This window comes from Strigops habroptila, chromosome 20 (assembly GCF_004027225.2).
Source record: "Strigops habroptila isolate Jane chromosome 20, bStrHab1.2.pri, whole genome shotgun sequence".
In the NCBI taxonomy this organism is placed as follows: Eukaryota; Metazoa; Chordata; class Aves; order Psittaciformes; family Psittacidae; genus Strigops; species Strigops habroptila.
The window spans coordinates 4504534-4514912 of record NC_044296.2 but is presented as its reverse complement, the minus strand read 5'-3'; the positions used below and the strand labels follow the sequence as shown (position 1 = coordinate 4514912).

The window sequence follows — 10379 nt, the reverse complement described above, 5'->3', positions numbered from 1 at the left end:
CTTAAACCTGGGGATGGAGGACTTGTTTCTGAGGGGACTGAGCTCAGGCTGGATGTCACCTGCAGGCTGTGATGTTCATGGAGCGGGTTCCCCTCTGCTTGTGCCCTGGCTGCAAGTGCTGGGATGATGGGTGTTTTTCTCAAGCCTATGGCAGCCCATTTCAGTGAGGTGCCCGTGGGCTGCCCCTACACAAACACCAGCCCAACGGAGATAAAAGCCCTTTTAGCAGATTGAGTCAGTGATGGGTTTGAACTCTTTCCCAGTGCGGGGAAGCAGTAGCTCGCTTGGGCTAGTTAGCCCTCAGACTGATTCACTGGGGCCATTTAGCTCTGCTGCACTCCACATGTAGGGCCCTGTCCAGCCAGATGGGATGTGCAAGGCACAGACAGGGCCAAACAGGTACCTAAAGAGGTCCTCTTCTCTCTGTCTCTCCCTTTGCTGGCAGCTCCTGCACTGTCACATGGTGGGATGTTGGGGGGTTACAGCACAACTTGGCAGTGCTGCTCTAGAAGAGAAATGCCCTGTGGAGCTGGGGGAGCTGAGCTACCCTGAGAGCAAAGGCACCAAAACAAACAGCATCTCCCTGAATGCTAAGTGTACAGAGCTAGAAATGGCTTGCTTTTTCTTTCTTTCTTTTAACTGAGAACAAGGAGGGAGAGTTGGGATAGCTGGGAGTGTTATAAATGATGACATGCCTTTGAACTAGCAGCTGGGTGAATGTCTCATCCCACGCTGTCTATGTTCATGCTCCCCTGTCATCTGCTTGCGAGGGCTAATAGAGATAAAACAATCCATGGATAGATTTCCAGGCAGAATGGTTCTGCCAGGTGTCTCCTCACAGTGCAGCAAGGGACTTGAAAAAGGGAAGAGAGAGGTCACAGTGCCAAAATCTACCAGGTGAAGTCGAGTGAGTTTATACCCAGGGTAAATGTGAGGCCTTGGGAAGGAGGAAATGCTTGGCTTGACCTTGTGCTGCAAAGGAACACGCTATCATTAAAGCCTTGCAAATCCTGCCCCAAAGAGGCATGGAAAATATATGCCTTGTGGTGGAGGGTGGGCTGAGGCGCTGATGGATGGCTCTAATGCTGCAGCTCTGCCTGGCTGGACGGCCCATCCATGGCTCCAGAAACCCCCTTTGCCTCATGTCTTACAAAGGCCTTTTTAAAGACTTGAGTAAATATTTGCAGAGTGCTGCTCCTTGGGCACCAGGCTCCTGCTCTAATTGGATGTCATTTGTTTCAGAGAGTTCTCACTGCTGCAGTGGGAATCCCAACCCTGGGTTAGACTCCACCAAATCCATCTGGTTCTGCACTGGCTGAACCCCAAGTGCTCCCAGGACACTGCCCTAAATAATCCTTTGGGCCACACCAGGAAGGGCTTTGGGGGAGGTTCAGTAAAACAGTTTGGCTGTAAACCTTTGACCAGGGGAGTCCAGGCTGAAGAAACAGCTTATTTTTTGTTACCTTCCACAGCTAAAGAGATACTGGGGCAATGGGAGGGACAGATCTGCCTCCATCAGGCTCTAGGTCCTGTGTCCTGGCATCCTGCTCACCATGAGGCAGTGAGTTGCCAGGGGAAACCTACTGATTTCCCTTGGACCTGAGGATGCTCAGCCCTGGCAGTGCTGCTGGATGACGCTGCTTGCATTCTCTCCACAGGGAAAAGCAGTGTAAAGGTGCCAGGAGGTAAATGGGTGAAGAAAACTGTGTAAAGCAAGACATAGCTCAGAGTCGTGCACCGGGGAAGCCAAAACAGAGGCAAGCAGGGAAGCTTTGCTGGTGCAGGGCTGCTGCTCTGCTCAGGGAGTGCCCAGCTGCCACAGCAGCATTGGGCAGTGCTATTTAGACCAGAGCTTTCCTGGAAAGGTCAAGTTAAGATGAAGGGGTTTTTTTATACACATTTCATTGACCAAAGCAAAAGCATCTCATATACTAATTAAATGCATGTCACTCGGCCAGTGCTGTTGCTAGGGTTATTTTTCTTGCTCCAGTGATGAATATGGGCAATTAAATCCACAGTATCTCTTTTCTTGCATTCATTTTCTCTCTCCATCACGTGCTAGAAGGAAAGAACAACCAAGCTGACAGCAGAAAGGGTTTTCAAATCCGACATTCAAAATGCTTGGAGTCTCTCCCTTTGGACTGCAGGGCTCTTGGTTCCCAAGATGGATACTGCTCTGCACATGCTTTCTTCCCCCTTTCTCCTCTTAATCAAAATCTCAGTCTTAATCTTTGCATTAGCCTGCCTCCAGTCTAGTCTCCCTGTTTGATTTCTACCTACTGATCTTCAATTTAGCTCTGTGCCAGCCCATGGCACATCTTATGGCAATGAACAGGAGCTGCACACTCAGTCCTGTAACATAAATGGGCTGAGGGCATCCAGCCCCTGTAATCATGGGTGCCGTCACTTGTTCTGGCACAGCCAGGGCTTCCCACAGCCGCAGACTTGAAGTTAAACAAGGTTGAGTCCTTAGGAATAGTATTTGCTGTCCATCTGAAGAGGGTGGATGATTTTCCTGAGAAGGTCTTAAAAAGTGTTAGGGGGGCATAATCAGAAAGATTGTTGTTTCATCATATGAAGAGATTTATTAAAGATGCTGTTCCTATTAGACCAGCTCTGTGCTGCCCAGGGTGGTCGGGATTGATGCACTGCTCCTCTGCTTCTCCGGGTAAATGCTGTGCTGATGAATGAGGCCAGAGCTCTTTATCAGAATCAATCAGGACTCCAGTTAATTACAGCAGGCAGGGCCAGGGCAGTTTTTTCCCCTCTTTCCCCCAGCCTTCTGGCAGAGGGGCACACAAAGGTCAGGAGAAAAACACTGGCTCAGATCTCCATCCTCAGACTAGTACAGGAGTTTGCACTTAGTCAATAAACAGGAGTAGTAAGGAGATGCTTTGTGGAATGTGTAAGTAGGGAGTCTTGGATGTGCCCCCATTCTCCAAGCATCCCTGTTCCCTCTCTACAATGTGGTGATTTCTCAACCACGTCCCCCTGCTTTCTCTCTCAGGAGACTTCTGGGTTTCACTCGCACAGCGATTAGCCGCATCAGACAGTTTTCCAAGTTCCTGGTCCTTTCCTTCCTTCCTTGTATCAGCCAAGCGTGGTGCTGGCAGTGGGGCTGGCTGTACTCTCTGGGCATGGGAGGGCAGAGCATGGGCAGTGAAGCACACAATAGTCTTCTGAGAGGTAATGTTGCTGCTGCTTCTCTGCAGGGCTTTTCAAAGCCTGCTTTGGTGTCCCTGGCTGTTGCTCAGTTCCTTCCTCCACACTCTCGGGCTTCTCCACAGAGCCATTCACACCCCCTGATTTCTGGGAGAGAAAAAGACACTTGTCTGAGTCAGCAGAGACAAGATGTTAATTTATTTTTCTTTAGGATCACTGTCACACACTGGTCTTGGCTCTTCAGGCAGGATATGCCTCTATGAAGGATGCTTCCCAAGACCTACAATGCCAGGCCAGCGATGCATGCATTCCTTCTTTCCCAGTGCTCCTGTGGCTGGTGGATTCTGACTTTGGGGAGACTTTTTATCCTGTTGATATATCATTTCTTAAATGGAGTAGCACCTCTGCTGATTTCGGGAGGTAAGGGGGGGGAGATCTGTGGGGAAAGAATGTTTTGGGGTCAAGGAAGGAGTCCTGTATCTCATCATGCCTCATCTCTTTAAGGGAGGTGTGGAATCAATCCTTGTGGTTTAATGAAAGAACAGGTAGCTTGAAGCCTCTGAGACTTTGCAGTCTGCTCAGGTCTTGGTGCAGATGCAATGAGAAGAGCTGGGTCTTTATTTTCCAGGTATGTTTGAAAGGGAAAAGTATCAAGAGCAGAGTTGTTCTGGTGTAAAACCAGATATGGAGCAAAACTGATCTCTTCTGATAGCAGGAAAGGAATAGGAGCAACACAGCGGAGCTTCTGTCTTGCTCCTTGCTACCTCAGCATGGGACTGTCATGTATTTCCAACAGGGTAAAGTGTTGGTGTTCCCGGTATAGGCTGTTCAGGCCCAGCATTGCCAGCTGTAAGCATCCGTGCTGCAGCATCAGTGTGTGCCACCAAAGGCTCTGCATGAGCTCAGAGCTGTTGTACTAGAAGCGGATTTGGTGAGTCAAGCTACTTTTTCCAAAGCACTGATCCCATTTCCTTGTATTCTTAAGCAGCTTCAATCCATCTTAGTGCATTACACAAACTGTGTTGATTGTTCTACTGTAGTGACTAATAATCAGCCCTACTCTGCAGATTACCCCAGAGAGCTGGATTCCTGGCTTAGCTGTACCAGGCTTCCTGTGTGCAAAGACACTTCGGGGTAACCTGATTTAAGGCACACATGAAGCTTTCCATGAGCAAGAGAGAAATGGGAGCATCTTGGGGTGTGGACGAGGCAGAATGGGATATAGAGATGGGATGGTGAAAGGGAAAACTGGGCATCAGAACCTGGGGTGGGAAAACCTGTCCTTGGAAAAGGAGGAGACTGAGAAATACACTGGATGAAGGACAGAACAGTCAGGTCCTAAGAGCTATAAAGGCCCAACTGCATGTGCTCATGTGCCAAGATGGTTGCGGAAGAACAGGGATTTGGGTAGTGAAGCTGCTTGTGTCTAAAGCTCCATGAAGCCCAGTGCTCCTGCATGAGCCCTGAGAGTGAGAAGGAGCACAGCTACCAGAGCCAGCCCTCATCCCCGATGTGATGGGAAAGGGCAGCCTGTACAACAGGCTTGAAGTGCTGGTTGGCATAGACATAAGGAAGGTCTTTTTGGGCAAATGGAGGCACTGGGTAATATCTCCCTTCCAAGAAGGAAAAAAAACCTCAAAACTCCTGCAATGTGATGGTGTGGGAGGTAGGCAGTACGGCCCAAGGAAGGAAGGTTTCCATGGATATTGCAGCCTTTGGGTAGCAGAGGCTCCTGGCCCTGTGGGCAGGCATATTCTGTCCTTTATCTCCATCCCAGATGGATTTTGGAGATCAAAGGTAAGCCTCTCTGCTGCTGAAATGCTATTGATGTCAATTGGGTTGTGCTGCAGGGAAGCTGGCACTCTCCTTTTAATTACTGTAGGTATTAAGCTTGAGTTTTCAAGGTTGAAATTCCTACCTTTGGCCTGAGCAGGACCTATAGATCACTCAAATCTCACTTAAGCCCTCAAAGTAGTTCTTTAAATGTTGTTGTGAAGGCTTAGTGCTGGCTCTCTGCATGGGGAAAATGTCTCCACTGGATGGTTGCCCATAGGCTGCACATTGGGTAATCAGCCACCCTAATTGCTCCTGGTGATCTATAGCGCTGACATTCTGGTGGTGAAGTCAATAGTTCCTGGTGCTGGATCATCTGCAGCTTCCCTCTGGGACACAGTCTGGTGGGTCTCCCAGCAATATACTGAACCATGTTTGTACAGAAAAAGCCTGCAATAAAATGAGCAAGAAACTGCAAAGAACCTCCTGATAAATGAGATCTGTAAATCATTCTTTGAGGCCATGCTGGAACCTGGTTATTGCTTAATAGAGTATGTGCAGTGGAGCTTGGTTTATGGGGCAGGAGCTGGCTAAAAGAGGGGGGCTCCTGGCAGCTCACTTAAGCACATTTTTTGGGTGCTCCCCCAAGGCAGAGTTATTGCTGGAGGTTCCATGTGGGTTGTACTGGTGCTCTGGTCAGAAGTGTACATGTTGGAGCATCCTTGGCTCTTCCCTCATTAGGGCTTTCTGATGGGTTCACTAAGGGCTTTGGCTGCTCCTCCAAGCTGTTCCTGGCTGGACCCATGAGACTGCATTTGCCTTCACCCTCACCCCTAGTTAATCTTTTTCTGCACAGTTTGTATAAAATATTTCTAGTTATCCTTTTTCTGACTGAAGTTTGAAACTCTGCAGGTACAGTTTCCCTTCTGTTTGAGCTCTGGGACACAGAAATCAGAACTCCTTTCCCAGTAGCTGCTGTCTTCCCATCTCTTGCCTCTCCTGTGTTTTAGTGACAATTAAATTCACTGCCATTACAGCATCTCTGCAGAAGCCATGAATCCTCCTGTAAGATTTTCCTATACCACCTCCCAGCACGGCCCTTCCAGACCTCATCTACCTCTGCTTCCCTTCTCTTCTGGTTCACAATCAAACTGCAGTGCTGTCGAACTGGGACAGCCATGTCCCCAGGCTGCTGTAGGACATCCAGCTCCATCACTGGCCCCACAGTCAACAGCAGGATGCAGACCCCTTGCTCTCCTTTTCCTTCTTGTGTATTGTCTGTTGTAGTGTGTTTGAAAGGCTGGTATAGTGCTACCTCCAGAGAAGTTAATAATCCTCACTCAGGCTGTGAGGACTGCGTGTCCCACCCTGGCAATAAGCTAACCTCGCTCTGTTAGAAGTGCCATTAATGCTGATGGAGGGCAGTGGATCTGACAGCTGTAGGGCTGGAGGTCAGGTTTGCTGTGGCACACAAATCAGATTTTCAGTGCAATAGGCTTTGATAACATTAAATGGAGTGAAGAGCTTCTCTCTTACCCAGATTCTGTTCCTTTTTTTTTTTTTTTTCCCCTCCTCTCCTTTTCTAAATTAAAGCAATGCAGTGTTGCATTGTAAGAAGGATCTATTTTTCTCCTGACCCATTTCAGTAAAAATTCAGCCTGTCTAGAGCATGTGCTGCTTTTGAAGATGGAAAGAAATCCATAGATATTAAGGGCACTATGATCAGCTCATCTCACCTCATGCATAATACAGCCTAGAGAATTCCCTCTGGGACTCTCCTCACAAGCCCAGCACTCTGCAGCTGGATGACACCATGGATTTTTGTGTGATTACCCAGAACCGTCTCAAGGTCTGGCTCAGGGGTCTTGTTCAATCACTTCACCTTCATCAGTAGGATGCTGTGGGAGACAGAAGCCTGGTTTGGCCCATCATGCCACCAGCATGCAGAAAACAGCAGCTCTTCAGCCTGCTCCCTGCACGGTTTGCAGCATCTGTGTTTTTTCAGACCTTGGTTGAAGGAGAACGAGGGCAGTGAGAGTGTGCTCAGCCATCTGGGAGTGCTACCAGCATCTTTCCTTTTATTTCTTCCCTCTGAGGACCTGGGGTTGTCTATCTCAGTGGGGGCTACAGACCCAGTGCAGCTCTCAGGTCAGCTCCAGAGGCTCAGCAGTGGATGAAGACAACTGCAATTGTGCAGCTTAGCTAAGTCCTCTCTCCTTCCAAGTTGCTGACAGCAGAGTTACCTCCAGGAGGCAATTTCAGGCACCTAAATGAAGTTCCTGCCACTAATCACTGTTGAAGGACCTGTCTCCTTCCTCAAATGGAGACAACTGCCTTTGCCTTCTCAGTCACCCTGAGGGGCCTTGTTCTGCAATGGAAGTGATTTATGGCTCCCAGGAGCCGGCACACCTTGCAGAAGAGGGCAGTTTTCTTATGAACTGCCTTAAAAATCATTTTTCCCTGTTTGTTCAACAAATGAAATGAAACAGCTCAGTCTGAGGACTCGCAGAAAGACTTGTTTCCATCAAGTCCTTGGAAATGCTGTCATGTTTCATTCCAGGAGAAATTGCTTTGAAACTTCTCCGCTGCCAAAAAGAATTCTGAACCTGTAGTTTCCTCGCTTCCTCTCACCTGAAGCTGCCTGGGTTTCCCTGAGGTAGGAGTGACAGATTCAGGTCCACCTTGTCAATGGCTATCACATGTATTCATGTATCTTTTCCCAGCCAGTTCTAAGATATGGGATATCTTAAAGATACCGGAGTAATCTAAGTGCAGTTATTTTCAAAAGGTTTCTGTGTTGCAGAGATCATACTTCTCAGTACTGCAGCATGTTTTCAGACAACACTTCTAAACTCCAGGCCTTTTGAGTCTTCATGTAGCCACTCAAAAAGAAAATACTCCAAGGCACTAAGACTTATTTGCTGGCCATAATTGTGTCGTCTTGTTGCATTGTCCTAATAGAGTGATCTGATGGCAGCCCACTTCTTGGATGCTGCCCATAAGAAATAGGATGGTTTATGTTTTGATGAGAGCCTTTGATTTAGGAGTTTAGCCTTTGTACAGCTGTGCAGGTTTGATGTCTCGGTCACAGTATGTTAGAGCTGTTCACTTCACTTTTGGCATTTACTAAAGAGGTTTTATGCCTTTCTTTCATATGAGATTAAATGCTAATAGTGGTTTTGTGAATGTTTCCAGCTCTGCATCCCCATATGTAGTTTGGGACTTGGCTGTCTGCCCCGTGCACAGTGGGTGTTAGAGCCACCCGTACCAGCCTGGGGAGCTAGTACTGATTTCTGCTCGTGCTCTTGCTATAAGCACCATTGGAAATGTGTTCAGAGGCTGCCCAAATAATACGTGGTGTATCTAAAGGAGACATGAAGATCTGTTTGCATCATGCTAGTACATAAATTCAGCTCCCCTTAAGGTGCTTAGGCACATCTGGAGAGTGACCTGGAACAACCCAGGTAGCAGGAGGTTACATGTACCGGTCCCGTCAGCCCCTCTGAGGGTGTGAGATTACCAGCCAGCAGGCAAAAGCAGCCAATTACACCATGCTTAGAAGCATTTCATTCTTTTTTCCATCTACCCAGCTCCACAAAGTGAATCCTGCTGTAAAGACCTCTACCTCCTGCTGGCACCACCTCCTGTCTGAGGAGATAGTGTTTAAAGTGGCCTCAATATTTGCAGCTCAGTTTTCCTGCCAGTGTAGTTAAAGGCCATGCTGTCCTCTGCAGTGGACTGTGCTGAGCTACCCTGCTGCTTGGGGACAGCGTGTGTCAGTGCACAGGGTGATGAGGAGGTGCTGGGGGCTTGTGGGCTCTGTTTTCACTGCTCATGAGAAGGGGAAGTTGCTTCAGATTTATGCTGTAGAACCCCATTTTTCCCCCCCCTTCTCTACTTCTTAGGTTAGGAAGTGGTTCCTGCTGCCCGCAACACATGGGACAATTCTCACCTGGGATTTCTAGACGTTCTTTCACTGTGAGATCCAGGGGAGGGGAACCAAAACTGCAGTGCTAATAGCTTTCTGATAAAAGCCAGCCTGGAGCAAGAGCTGAAGGAAAGCACAGGGGAGATTTCCTTTGGTTTAATGATAACTTATCCCTGTCACAGCTCAAGTGATGTTGTTCTCCGGTGCATCAAACCTTTCCCCTTCCACTGAGCTTGCATCATCTTTCTCCTCTTCAGCATATTCATCTTCATGGCCTTCTCTGAATGCATCATCTTCCTGGTCCCATTCCTCTTCATTCGCATCTTCACCAGCCTGCTCTGGCAGGAGGTCACCTTGCCCATAGGTGTTCACTGATTGCTTGCAGAAGGGACATGTCTTCTTCCCAGGCAGGGTGCGGAACCAAGTGTCAATGCAGACACTGTGGTAAGCATGGGAGCAGGACAGGATCTTCAAGTGGTCCCCTTCCTTGTACCCTGCCATGCAGATCACACAGGTCTCATGTTTGTCTCCCTTCTTGTATGTGTGCAGCTTTGTCCTGTGAGCCCTCTTGTACCAGATTAAGCCAACTATAATTAAGGTATTGGCAATAGTGATGTAGAATAGGTCCCTGCAATCCTTCGTGGTGAAAGTTTTCTCCAGCATTTTGGTGTTTTCTTGACAAGCACTCAAATAGAGTTTGGGTGGTAGAAGTCTGACATACACCCCTTTCGCGCACTGCAAAGTCCTTTGCAAGTGGAGGGAGACTGATTGTCCAGTAAAGAGTGATGGTATCTCAATCAGCTGCTGGATTTCTTTGTCATCAGCCATCATGGTAGACAATTCCTCTGAATCCACATTGTACACAACAGCAGTTTGGTATCCAGCCTGCTGGGCATGAAGGACCTTTTTGACAAAAGAGCAGCCATACCCCTGTATGAGTGCAATATATGTCTCGGAGGCCTGCCTTGGTGCTGGAGGATTCTCTATTGCATGACAAGCATTTGGTGGTATCACTCTTACCAAATACCCTGTCAGCCCTTCTGCTGGGAGTCGTGGCCCAAAGCATGCAGGCAGGGCTTTATAAGCAACACACTTGGAGCTGTCATTATAAGCCACGTAAGCAAAGATTTCTGCAAGAGTAACTTTGCAAAAGGCAGTGGTGACCACAAAGGGAAGAAGTTGGAGCCAAAGATTCATGCTGAATGCAGCTGGGTACCGCTGAATACAGGTTTCCAGGCTGGTCCCAAAGCAAAAGTGTAGCATACAGTCACAGAAGCACTATCCCACCTGGATTTTACCACCATGCTATGACTTGGGAGCCACAGCAGGATGGAGATCACAACCTGTTTCTGCCTTAGAGGTTTCTGTAGGTTCGGAGGTTCCCAGGATAGAACTTCTCTTTTGTTGCTTCCAGTTGCCAAGCAACACCCTTACATCACCTCTGCATATCTGTGACATCAGCCAGTAACTGGTTCCCAAGGCTGGGTCACATAACATTACTGTCAACCTGCTTAAG

General features: G+C 48.2%; 1 protein-coding gene across 1 annotated transcript; it reads right to left on the bottom strand.

Moving 5' to 3' along the window:
- Window positions 1–9046: 9046 nt before the first annotated feature.
- LOC115618325 (E3 ubiquitin-protein ligase RNF13-like) lies at window positions 9047–10060 on the bottom strand. The gene has a single exon (XM_030509763.1). The coding sequence runs from the start codon at window positions 10058–10060 to the stop codon at window positions 9047–9049; it is 1014 nt and encodes a 337-aa protein (XP_030365623.1).
- Between the last annotated feature and the right edge of the window lie 319 nt (window positions 10061–10379).

What these genes read in the sequence shown, in the direction of transcription:
- LOC115618325 (XM_030509763.1), bottom strand. Translation starts at nt 10,060, where the DNA reads ATGAATCTTTGGCTCCAACTTCTTCCCTTTGTGGTCACCACTGCCTTT.